Source organism: Harpia harpyja, chromosome 9 (assembly GCF_026419915.1).
Source record: "Harpia harpyja isolate bHarHar1 chromosome 9, bHarHar1 primary haplotype, whole genome shotgun sequence".
NCBI classification, from domain to species: Eukaryota; Metazoa; Chordata; class Aves; order Accipitriformes; family Accipitridae; genus Harpia; species Harpia harpyja.
Window position 1 is genome coordinate 31,893,793 of NC_068948.1, and position 13,397 is coordinate 31,907,189.

The 13,397-nt window shown below is 50.0% G+C and overlaps 1 protein-coding gene across 4 annotated transcripts in view; it reads right to left on the minus strand.

Moving 5' to 3' along the window:
• Window positions 1-12,278, minus strand: part of SGSM1 (small G protein signaling modulator 1) — a 49,606-nt gene extending 37,328 nt beyond the window's left edge. For all 4 annotated transcript variants that reach the window (XR_008236621.1, XM_052796781.1, XM_052796780.1 and 1 more), the window contains exons 1-2: window positions 12,188-12,278; window positions 12,057-12,100 (exon numbers count right to left, since the gene is read on the minus strand). Coding sequence is in view for 3 of the 4 variants with exons in the window: in XM_052796781.1 (XP_052652741.1) it covers window positions 12,057-12,100; window positions 12,188-12,206 (63 nt within the window). In the remaining variant the exon portion in view is untranslated. The remainder of the gene's footprint in view (window positions 1-12,056; window positions 12,101-12,187) is intronic.
• Window positions 12,279-13,397: the final 1,119 nt, after the last annotated feature.

Below are 13,397 nucleotides of genomic sequence, written 5' to 3' on the forward strand. Positions count from 1 at the left end.
CGAGCTTTGTTCCAACCCTACACAGCAACTGCAGGTTGCAAACTTGAGTCGCTTATCAAAGGAGAGGATTTTTTTTAAGTGCCTTGACTGCCTATTTCCAATGATCAGCTTCCAACACAGGTTGCCAGCAGACTGTCCCAAGCCTTGCTGAATGTCTCCTGTTGGAAGTATGCTGTCCTCCCGCCGTGTCTCCCAGCGCTTCTGGGAGCTACCTTGCTGATGTGCTGAACTCAGTTATTGTCTACAAGGAGGACGGTGAAAGGAGCATCTGAACACATGCCACTGCTAAACAGTAACGGTTCAGTTACTGTACTCAACAGAGATGACTTCTCCCAGTGCCCACAAATTGGGGGAATACTGCTCAGGGTGCTCTGACTTTCAGGGTGGGATTCTACATGAAATGCCCTTAAAGCTGGATTATGTGGGGGAATATGGTCCTGCGATCAGGGCAGAGCAGAGCAGGGAACGCAGAGCAGCTGAGAGCTGCCTCGGCTCTGAAGCAACATCATCTCCATTTGCCCCCACACCTCTGTAGGATGCAGGAGCTGCACACAAGAGATGTGGAGTTTAGTGCTCAGGGAGGTTTGAGCCTTGCTCAGAAAGTGCTGGAGAAGTAGGTGTTATTAATGAAGTAGGCAGCCCTAGACTGATGGCCCCATGAACCACCATAGCTCTGCCAGCTGCCGTCCTCCAGCCACACTGCTTCCTCGACACCATGCCCACCACAGCCTCACTGGCAAAGCTCTGCCAGCTCATACCAGCAGACCATAGGATCTGCCATCCCTCTGTCTGTCCCCCCCATCACCCCACAGCCCTGGTGTCAACACTGCAGCCTTTCCAGGCAGACCCCAGCTGTCCTGCTCCCGAGCTGCCATGCCTCTTACAGCCAGGCCGCCATACCCTGCTTGGAGCAGCAGTGACTTCCAGCCCCAGCTGTCACCCTCCCTAATCCTGCCGTAATCAGCAAAAGTCCAGCTGAATGTTTGGCCCTTAAATGTTCAGTTCCTAACTGTTCTTCTTTTTAAATGCAGAGCTGCCAGCATGCCTGGATCTCATCTTCTAGTGCCTCTATAACATCTTGCTTTTCACTCTTTAGTTTCAGAAAATGCAGGGGAAAGGGTTCAGAGTGCAGAGATGTGGGTGTAAGAGAGGCTCTGCTTATCAAGATGTTCTCTCTAAAGGCACCGGGGAGAGGAAAAACAGCAGGTCAAGACTTGACCAAGCAAACCTTATATGTATAAGAGACCTTTAATGGCATCACTTGGGGAATTAAACTCCTTTGAAAGATTTAATCAAGGTCATTCAAGCACAGCTGACAGCTCAATAAAGGAAACCCTTTTACGAATACGGATTAACAAAAAAAGTCATATCTAAAGCCAAAAGCATCTCTGCATGTCAAAACAATCAGGTCAGCTTCCAGCGCTGCTCTGCTCCAACGTGCTGGGTGACTAACAGAGCCTGCTTGTGAACTCGGCGGGAGCAGGACTTGCACAGTGATTTCACCTGTATCCCAGCACTCAGATGAGCTGACAATGAGTCAGGAACTCACAGCAGGGAACATCACCGAGATGGATCTTGGGACTGGAGGTGGCTCAGAGTGCTGGAAATTCACCTTGGCACAGCACGATACAGCTCCTGCAGCTCCTACATCCCAACTCTTCGCTCAGAGCAGCGACTCCAGCTGCAGGAACACCCCAGGCGCAGAGGTCTCCACTTCCAGAGACCCACAAAAAAGATCTCCCTTTTCTACCTCAGTGCTTTATTGTGGCAAGTGGCCCAAAACTGCAGCTGTCCCCTATCAGGGCACCTTCCTGCAAGGCAAGGCCAGGTGAGGTTAGCAAGCCCTTCATTTCATTACACCCCACGCATAGTTTTACCCCTTGTACTGTTGCCACATGCTGAGCACCACAGAAGGGGGCAGCTGCAATCCTCAGGCTTCACGGCTCCAGCAGTGTTTTATTTTAAACTTTAACAACAGAAGGACCACTGTAAAACAGAAACAGGGACAGAGGAAGTCCCAGCAACAGGAAAGGAGTCCCCCTCTTCCATTTGCTGCATTATAGCGAGACATATCCCTTGACCCAGGCTGCAGTGGTGAATTAGAGACAGGAAGCAGCACACACTTATTGTCCAGCAGCAACCAGTGCCCAGGTGCACACCAAAACAGAGTTCCTCCTTTTCGTCCACCTGACATTACAAATGTCCAACAAAACCATGCCAATCCCTGCTTTTGAAACCCTGATCAGCCCAAGAACCATCACTAATCAGGCCCTTGTCACAGCCCTGGCAGAAAGGTCCGGCAATGCATGCCTTGGGGCCCTCAGGGATTCCCCAAAATTAGGCTCTCCCAGCAGGTTGAGCTGTCTTCATCCAGATGGCTTATGGCCCTCACATGGCCGGGCTGAGCTTCCTCCGTCAGCGGGTCATGGGCACTTCTCTCTCACATATCCAACTAATCTACTAGAAAACGATGAACACAGATATAAAATGTACTCTCACAGCAACACTGGTATTGCCCGTATTTTAATCCCCTCAAAATACATTTGAGCATCAATGCACATAGCTACATAGTTACCAGCTTCTGATTAAATTAGGAACGTATTCAAATTTAAGCAGTATATTCAAATATTTGTCAGCCACCTGTCGTGCAAGCCGTCATCTCACTGCTCTGACGCAACGCCCGCAGTCACACCTACCGCAGGACTGCCTTCTGTGGGGCACGGACCATCTGCTTATCCAGTGCCTGTGGAGCAACCAGCACAGTGGGACTCCGGCTCTGACTGGGCATCTTGGTGCCAACACAGCACAAACAACCTGCACTCTCAAGGCACACAAAAAAAAAACCTTCCAAGAGAGGCAGTTTAGTGGAAAATTACTCATTACAAGAAAAAAAAAAAAAAAAAAAGCACTGTATTGACTGAGGTTATCACACTAAACAAAATAAATCAAAGATATCTAAAGAAACAGAAGTGGAAAGAGCATTGCAACAAGGGCACTCACCCGACATGAAGTGCTAGAGCAGAACTGGAGCAGCTATACAACAACTACAAAGCCCCAACAGGTAGGGGCCAGACAGATAGATACAGTCTCGTAACAGAAAACAAGTGTTATATCGAGAAAGTTTTCAAACAAAACAATCTTACATTTGCCCATAAATGGACACAGCTGGCATCTATCTGTAGGACAGCTTCAATCCAGAGAACCCCAAAACTCTCGACAGGTCTCCTATGCTGTTGTCTGCAGATCCCAAAGGACTCTCCCACCCGGACCCCAGCCCCTCCACAGCCAGCTGGAACCACAAATACTGCAGCAGCAGCCATCCGCCACAGTGCTCCCGGATCCAATCCTGAAAGTGAAGCGGGTTTGTGACACTGCGGGGATGGAGAACACCAGCTAACCCATGTTTGGCTCACTCCATAGAGAAGACTTGAACAGCCTCTAAATATGCTGCATTCCAGCATTTTAATGCTAATTCTCATATTGTAGCCAGAACAATCTCAACAAATGAAGCTGCCCACTCTTTATCTAAAGCCAGTCTAAGGAAAATGAGATGTTTGCTCTTCTTTTATTAGAAAGGAAATTAAAACAGCAACTAATAATTCAGCTGTAGGTAAACTCAAGAGGAATATCATAAAATTTTCCACAAAAATAAAAACACTTCTCCTGGCTCCAGCTGTGAGCACAGGACAAGTCACCCCCTGCTCTGGGAGAGCAGGGTCACAGGGACACCACACAACAAGGTGTCCATACAAACCCAACAGCATCAATTGCAGTTCCAAAAATACAACAAAAGACAGGCTAGTCTCGACATTACCGTCTGACTCACTGACTTGTGAACAAGTGAGCTAGTCCTTCTTTGTTTCATGTGCATGTCTGAATTACAAGGAAAACAATTTTTTTTCCTCTTTGTCCGTTCTCCAAACCTGGATCCAAGAGCCACAGGCAATGAGAAGAGTCCTTGGGTTATGCCATGAATCGGGGGCATCAGGAATCCCAGCGCACCCACTTCAGACCAGGGATTTGAGCTTGCACCCCATACCTCCAGTGAGGCTCCGGATCCCAGAGGTCTCAGCCTCTCCTTTGGCTCCCCTGGGCCTGGCCAGCTCCATCGCAGCCAAAACATTGCTATTAAAATTTTGTTTGACACACTGCTTCCCCCCACCCCCGCTTCAAAAATAAATGAAAACAAAACCTTACCTATCCAACAGTCCCCACACCCCAATGAGAGATGCAGGCTTAGATATCTCTGCTGCAAAATTCCCAGGGTTACGCTTCATCTCAAAGTCCAACTTTCCCATAACAGAGCTTCATAACCGTACCCAGTCCCAGCTGTCATTTACATTGGTGGAGCAAGCCAAATATTACAGCAGTTACAATAACCACCGAGGTGCAGAGATCAGGAGCAAACCAATAACTCTGGGTTTAATTAGTCTAAGGCAATATTGACTCACAACTGTTTTACCTGACTGGATGTTTCCAGGCAAGTCACCATACAACCTGTACTCCAGATGTTTACAGTCACAATTTCCTCTGCCACGCTTCTTGCAAAGCCTTTCGCTGGTTATTAAGGCATCTGTATTAAAGCACAGCATCTCCCATATAGTTGGCCATGCTTGTAACTCTGTGGAATTGTTTATAGCAAGCCAGATGCAAACAGAGTGCCCAGCTTGATCCTTTTCCAAGTCCTGTTTCAAGGTGGAGCTTGGTCACTTTGCCAAAAGGGCTGCAGAACAGCAAGCTCTGTGCAATACGGCTGCGGTGACACTCCCAGGCATGGGCCTGTTTGCTAGATCCAGCCTCACGGGTCCCCAAGACAGGACCCTGGCAGACGGCCTCTGGTACAGAGACGCACAGGTAACCGAGCAGTGAGGCCGACAGCCGGGTGCTCAGACTCCTTTGTCCCCCTCCAAAGGGGCAAAGCAGCCAGACACTGAAGCATGTAGGGCCAGAGCAATGGGAGAGCAGAACCAGGTCTGATTTCAGCCCTTGTAGTGGGACTTTCCACAAAGAGAGTCACTTCATATAAGTAAAAGCTACAATACAATAAACGCCTCCAGTGATTGAGTTGGTCTTTGCAAAAGTACGGTTTTAGAAACTGCTATCAATCCGGTTTGGTCAGAAACTCTAAGACCTTCTGCTGAATGTTCACATAACCTGCATCCTGAAAACAAAAGACTTACAGTAAAAAATATAGTGGAAATTAAGATGTCTTCTGCTACCTCTGAACATCCACCTCTGCATGGGATGTCAAGGATTTGGGTGGGATGAGATGATGCAACACCAGAGCCAGAAACCTGCACCGCCTGTCTCAGTCTCCACCTTGCCTAGGAGGGCAACCAAGCACCAACCATCATGGTGCCAGACAAAACTAGTCTGCTCACCAGCAGCACTGCAACAGCTCTGAAAAACCCCAGCAGATACAGGAGCAGCCTTGGAAATCCCTTCCCCTTCCCATCTCTTTTTAACAGACTGCAGGAAGATGACTCCTATCCCAAGAAAGAGCATCCCAGTAAGCATCCAGCACAAACAAGCACTGTCTTCTGGACCTAAAACTGCCACTTGTCATTCAAGTCTCTTCACTAAATCTCAGTGCATTTCTTTTCCATGAACTTCTTTAATCTGCTCTTCTATATGTTAAAAAAACCCCAAAACTAAACAAACAAACAAAAAAAAGCAGAACACCCCCCCCAAAACCCCACACTGATGATATAGGCTTTGGTTTGCTTTTGTATGTCCGCTTTTCAAATTCTTTTATGAGCTGGTGTTTTCTCATTCTCATTGCAGTCTTTAAGTGCTGCTTTGACTACATGTTTGAAGTTAATTCTAGCACTTAAAAATCCCATTTTACGTGTCAGTTTTGGTGCAACAAGTCCACGTGGGCACTCCTTGATGTAATCTGAGCATTTCTTTAATTGCTTCTCTGAATCAAGGTCTCTTTCCAGGAATAAGCTCTGGTTAAGCTCCACAGGAAACAGTTTCCCATACACTGTGCAAGACTTGTCCACGTAGCACTACAGTATTATCATTTCTCAGGTATTATAAAATGCTAAAGGATCACTTAGTGAAGCAGATGCAATATTAGGACAGTCCTAGGCATGTTTGTATTTGCAAGGACAAACATGATTCCCTTGCACTGTAGCTCCAGCAGTCACACTGCAGGGCTTTGCCACCAGGTCACCCAGTTAACATTTCCCCGCAGAAACACGAGGCTGTTTTTTGTCTCCAGATCTTAGGCTGGCTTGTACCAAAGGTGGTTCAGTGTCCCAAGGCAAAGCAAGTGCAGCATCTCTGTTCAGCTCTAGGACACAAAGACATTACGCCAAACCCCAAGTCCTCTACTTCTGGACTGTCCACTCCAGTGCCCAAAGAAATCTCTGTGGGGCACAGCATGCTGGGGATGGTGGATAGAAAAACCAGTACATTCAATCACACCACCTGCACCGCAGCTAAAAGCCACTTTTTCAGCTAAAGTGGAGCTTCTCAGTCCAATACCTTTCACAAACCAGCTTTATCTTCTCATTTGAAAATGAAACGTCTGCCTGTTGCCTGCCTTGTTGCTACAACATCCTTTTTTAGCAGACTTGTTTATAAAATTCACATTATCAAACTCAGTGTTGCAAGGTACAGTTTCTTATCTTTCCAGCAACAAACACCCTGATTATTCCAAAAGCAGGTGCCAGACAGACTTTTCCAGCACCATCACAAGTTGCAGCCAAGCTCTGCCACTTACCTAAGTTTACTAGCTGACCACTAAGTAATTCCAATTAATTGTGCTCCAATCAGTTAAAACACTGCCAGCTTCAGAGTACATGCACTATTTACACAAGAGACTTCAAGAACTCTTGCCAGCCATTTCGATGGACCATGGAGAACACGGCCTCCTCGCGGGAGGACAGCACAGGGACAGCTCCAATGGCACCATGCACTTTACATGCACTTGCCTTTAAAGCCGTTTGGCAGCTCCATATTCTTGCTGCCACAGAAACGTTTATCGCAATCCTACCAACTGAGACCTTTGGCTTTTATAAAAGTCTTATTTAATTATTTATCATCGCTTACTAAATAAAACATAGCACCTTCTGCAGCTGAGGTATCATCCGCGTGACACACGTGGGATTTTCAGACTTTCCACAGGAACCATGTGTACTCACAGCTGGGAACTGGGCTGAGCCTCCTTAGGGGGGTAAGGAGGAAGAAGGCGGTTATACGCATTAACTCTGAATATTTGGACAGTTTGCTGGAAAAGACGACATTAAATAGAAGGGTCCATAATGCAACATTGTACCTTGGGGGAAACAGGAATGATCCCAGTGACGTATATTTGCTGACAGTATTTTGCACCAGACTGTCTTCATAGGGCATCAAGTTTTGGCCAAAAATCCATACATACAACACTAATTTAAGATCACTTAAGATCATGTTACAGCTGGTTCTATTCCTGTTGTGCTTGTCAAACACAAATTTCCATGCCATCTGTTGGCACTGCTGGTACTGCTAGCTGTAAGATGCTCAATAAAGACACTGCAACATTTCAGGAAAAACTTTAGTCATTTCTCTGTTTTCAATGCCTGATCTCAAAGCTTTACCCTGTTTTGTTCTGCACCCATCAAACCACAAAGCTTCTGTTTTCCAAGGTGCTAAATGTTACACTGACAAGCGTTTTGGATTCAATTAACAAACGTGGCAAAGACTGACACTACTCGCACTGAAACCAAGTGCAACTTCCAGCCCCGAATTGCTTTGAAGTCCTGAATCTGTGCAAAAACAGGTATTTCCATGGCGACAGCCAGGACGCCACAAGAGGAGGATGACATTTTGGCAGCAGAGAGGAGAAGCTGGGTGGGGAGGAAGGAGGCTCCTCTGGCATACAGATCTCGTCTCCCTGTATGCTGAGAAGGAAGACGAAGGAAGGAGGAAAGCAGCACGAAACCTTTTCTGGGTGTGAGAGATCAAGCCAGGGGGTTCTGGAGTATGAGAGCACTTCTGCACACCACTGCTTTTATCTTCAAAAGGAGAGAAAATGGTCCCCAGTGATTAGTAATACTCTTTTCAGAAGAGGTCGATGCAGGCAATCGAGAAATGCTGCATTAAAGCTGTCTGTTTACTTTTGATATAGGAACATTTGAAAAAGGCTGACCTGGGTGCTTGAGAGGCATCAGAAAGTCCCTCTGCAAATATCAGCTTTCATTACAAACCTGCAGCTTATCATCCTCATCTTCATTTTGCCTGAACAGTTTTGACAGCTACACAAAGGCCTTTTTTTTTTAAATTGGCCTTGAGAACATTTAAAGCTATCAACATTAATTTTTCAAATCCTAATAACATTAAATTAATTTACAATTTTCTACCAATCCAGAATGAAATAGCTGGCATTGACACCCACAATCTGATATTTTGGAACCACAGGCATACATACACGCTCCAGAAAAACAAACCCAAGCTGCAAAAATATTGCTCTTACCAGTCATTCTGTGTTACTTAGCCACAAACTAGACAATATGGCTGTGTAGTGGGGGCACATCATTTAAAGGGTGGGAGGAAGAGAGACTGACTGTTGTCCCTATGATATATGATGACGGAATTAGTCAACAGCTCCATAGTGACAACCATTCAAGCTATTAAAAAATAAAAAATATATCTGATAGAAGACCGTGGGACATCAGCAAGCAAGCAGGCTTTGGTCAGTCAACAACAGTTCTTTTAAAAATTCTAAGAACAGGCAGCAAAATGTTCAATACAGGCACAGCAGTTATTGACGAGTAAAAGACTTAAAGCTACTCGCTGAGTGGCAGGTTAAATATAAACTAAGTTTGTGCAGAAGAATAAGCAAGACAACTGTTTACTTTCATATTCCATTCAGCTTTTCACACAAGTAATTTTCTAGGCACAGTGTAGTACAGCCTGTGTTTCACAGGTAACACCTGCTTCCCCACCTATTCTTGTATGCACTGCAATTACCTAGAGGTAGTCAAAAACATACCACAGGATTCTCCTCTATTAAAAATGAAACCTGCAAAAGAAGGGGAGGAGCATGGGTTGCAAGAAGAATATTTTTAGTTGAAAATCCAACACCCTTTTAAACCTGGATATTTCAGGCTCTGGTTTTTAAAGAAGCCTCATTGCATCTGATAAAAACTCTAAAAAAAAAAAAAAAATCAGAGAAGATTTGGTTATGCTTCTTATCCTGCATAACAGGAAACAGGATTCCTCAGAAAGTCATACTTCCACTCCTTCCCTTGCAGTCCGCTGACAAATAGTCAACTTTGCAGCTTTCAGGATTAGTTTGATTTATTATGACTATATGAGGGGGACAGGGGAGAGAGGAAAAAGACGGTGGTAGCACAACTCATTTCAGCCTGTAAATCTACTGCAGAACAGGACTACTTAAAAATAAAAATGCATTAACCATGGCAACAACCAAATATCAAAGTCCATTTGCTCATTGTGGTGCTTTGGGTAATGTCAATTTACTGTTTCTCTACCTTCTCTAATCAGACCTCGTCTTCACAATATTTTATTCATTCAGTTATCACACTAGGATGACAGACGTGGCGTGGCTTCCCAAGTACGATCCATGGCCATTGCCAGTCTCAGTGGTGTTCACCTGCACTTGAGGACCCCAGAAGATCACACAGAGCCATGGCTGAAGCAAAACCAGACATGGTCTAACGAAATGAGAATATGCAGTTTTGTGAAAGGTAAAAATTCCAGGATGGGGGGGGGGGGGGGGAGAAGAGAGAGACTTCTACAGTTGGCCATTTCTACCACTCCTTGGGAGTCTGTACAAGCTCCCAATTTAACCTGAAGTCAGTCTAGGAGAGGAATTAAAAATAAAAGCATGAGCAAAATGGGTCTAGTGAGCAGGGAGCAACAGGCAAAAGAATGCCCCACCAGCTCCCAATTTCAGCGGTTGCTAAATAATTAACTACATAACCGATGGGATCGTGTTTCCCCAGGTTTTTTTAAACCCTAACAGAGCAAAGCCCAGGTGGAGAAAGGGCAGAACATGGGTCTGACATGGAATTCCCCCACCTGTGTGGCTGTGCACAGGCAGCCCCACCTCGCTGGACCAAGGCCCCTACCACGTCTCACTACTTCCAGCAGGCACTGAGCTGGGAGAAACCTGAAGGAAAGTGCCCGTGCAGGCAAAGAACCCACATCCACACCAACATCCTGAGGCAGAGCCCAGAGTGATGAGACCACCAGAAAAAAATCTCTGCTCTGCGTCAGCACTGCCCTTGCTAAAGGACTGCTGGAGAGATACCAGACTGTGTCAAACACCTATGTCGTGGCACCATGATGTGTCGGCCGGTGGCATTTCACCAGGGCAGAAGGGCTTTCCCCGTACACCACCTCTCTCCTTCAATCTTTACTTGTGTTCACCAAACCCTCGTACGCTACGTTTATTTTACAAAAAGCCAGCAGAAGGGCATGTCACAACCCTCAGGTCTCCTCCCCTAGACACAAGCTGCACTTTCTACAAGCACACAGCCCCTGGAGGGAGAGCAAAGGGACAGAAGCCTGGTATTGTACGCCAGCACGGAAGATGCTTGGGTACAGTGACAGCCCGCAGAGGCCACAGTGGTCTCCAGAAGGAAGCTCCCGTCTGCTGGCTGAGTGGTTTAACCAGCACACCGATGGGCAATCCTCGCCTCCCAACCTGCAGCAGCAGTCGGCACGCAGCCTGCTGTTTTGTCTCTCTCCACTCAGGAGGAGTCACAGACAGTAATAATGAGATGTCAGCTTTATCCACAATGCTAAATAAATGTCATACCCTTTTTCTGGTTTAATAGCTGTTGCCAAGGCAACAAGTAGTATTCCTTACCACCACACCCAGCACAGGATTAAAGGTGGGAAGTGGTCTGGATGAACAGCCGAACACACTGCGCTGTCACCCTCCCCAGACCTACCACCCACGGGTCTTCTTCACCCTACTCCAAGCAGTGTCTCCAGCAGGGATGTTCCACTTCCTGGAGCCTGTAAGCTGGATATCAAGATGCCCTTAAGACCAGAAACAAAACACTACACATCACACCCTCCAAAATCCCAGGGGAGGTGACCTGCAGGGACAGACCACAGGCAGGAGAGGACAACAGCTCCCGGCAATCCAGCGCTCCACCACATGGCAAAGCAAGTCCAGGTTCCCCTGCAGCGGGTCCCACGACATTCAGCCACTTCAGACTCGGCAGCCATAGATGGGTGGCTCAGCCGCCCCCGCTGGCCCACGCAGCCCACCTCCCCGCACAAGCAACACACGAACTACGTGGCAGAAGCAGTGGGACTCTCAGCTCCCTGTCTAGATCTACCGTCAGCTCACTGTGTTAATGCTACACACATTATAAACACTAAGCTCTGCACAGACAGGAGGAGCTTGAGGCAGCTCAGCATAACACACAGTATAAACTAATAGAGAGTTAAAGATGTCCGAGAAGGGAGACCAGATGTAAAATGCCATCGATTTGCACTGGACACACAAACACACATGTGCAGGTTCCCCATTTTCTTGGCTGGCTGGCCCTCCAACGCCTGGCTGCCTCTCACCCCACCAAAAAACACTTTGCTGCAACGAGGGGTTCGTCCCATCTCAGCTCCCAAGGTGAGCAGCACCGGGAGTCGCCCTTTTTTCCCTGCGGAAAATCACAACTTGTGAGAGTGGCTCTGCCACCAGGGAAAGCTGATTTTCAAAAGATACAGGACACTAGAGTGCTGAAATTCGCCGGTGCTGCTGCGGAGGGATGCTCCTCCACCTGCCCAGGTTCGCCCGGCGGCTGGAGCCCACACCGCCCGGGGTGGCCTCACGCTCCGACCCGTAGCCCTGCTCAGGGTTGGGGGGCTTTTGGGGGGGAGGGGGGGGCTGTTAAATTCGCTGCAGCAGCAGCGGCAGGAGCCAGCGGGATACTGCGGGCAGACGAGCCCGGGGCCGGGGCTCCCCTCCGGGGAGGGTCCCGACTCAGACGCCCATGACCGCGGGCCGGGGAGGGTCACCGAGCCGTGACAGGGAACCGGGGGAGGTGGGGGGAAGACGGGGACGGGGGCCGCCGAGGTCCCGCACCCACCTCCTTCTTGACGGTTCGCAGCAGCCGCTGCCGGGTCTCCGCCTCTGTGGGGAGAAGGGGGAGAAGCCCGTTAGCCCGGCCCCGGTCCCGGTCCCGCCGCCCAGCGCCCCCGGCCCCACCGCCCGCTCTACCCGCCGGGGCCGCCGCCATGGCCGCCCTCCTCCTCTCCGCAGCGCCGGCAGCAGACTGACGGCGGGGCCGCTCCGCGGGGCCAGGCCGGGCCGGGCCGGGCCGGGCCCACCGGGCCCGCACCGCCCACCCGCGCCCGCCGGGGTGGGGCCGCCGCCGCCGCCGCCAATCCGAGCTCGCGCCGCCGGGGCTCGGGCAACCCCGGCAACGAGCGGCCCTGGGGGGGGGACGGGGGACGGACCCCAACCGGTGCCCGTACCCTCGGGGGGGCCTCAACCGGGCCTTGGCACTCGGGGGGGGACACGACGACCCCAACTAGGCCCGGCCCCTCAGCGGGGACCGCAACCGGGAGTCCAGCTCCCAGGGGCTCACCAGTACCAGGCACACCCCCCCAGCTGGGACACCACCCCGCCCCCCCAAGCCAAGCCCCAGCACCCCCCGACCAGAGGCCAAGGTGCCGTGAGGTGCCCTGGGGATGGCGACCCGCGGGGCTGGGTGATACCGGGGGAGGGAGGGGGGAGGCGCAGGCCGCTGCCGGGGCGAGCCCTCCGTGTGTCCCCGCAGAGGGGGGGTGCTTTGGGGAGGTGTGGGGGGGAGTGGGAGCTCCGGGAGTTACTGGGAGGTGCGAAGTGACACTGTCCTCACAGCCACGCGCCATCCAGGCACCATCCTGGGGGCTCTTCCACGCCAGGAAGGCAATAACAGGCTGAGGGGACCCCTTCACGGGAGACCCGAGGTGCCTCCTGTCAAAATCACAAACCCCTTCAGAGAAAGGCCTGCCGAGCAGCTGCCATTAACGTCTCTTCTGTTTTTCTGTTCCCTCGTTTGCTGTTCCAGGACATTTCCATAGAAACAGGATCCCGGCTCCTTTGCAGTCCAGTTTCCAATAACTACAAACCGCATTAGAGCGAGGGTCAGCGGCGCCCAGCCACGCTCCACGCCGGCACGCGGCCGCTGGTCACCGACGCAGCCACAGCTGGCCCTCGCTGCCATCTCTTGGGAAAGGGACTTGATCCCAGCACTTGATCCTGTCCTGTTAGAAATTCCCAGCCCCCCCACAGTGACCTGCCAGCCCCCGCAGCCCCGGGCACGGCTCCTCTGCCGTACCGGCAGCGGGGCTGCATCCAAGTGGCTGCCTTCTTTGCTCCGTGCTGGTGCTCGGTGGCCCTGAAGACAGCGGGGACCATCCATCCCAGTGGCTCCCCTCTGCCG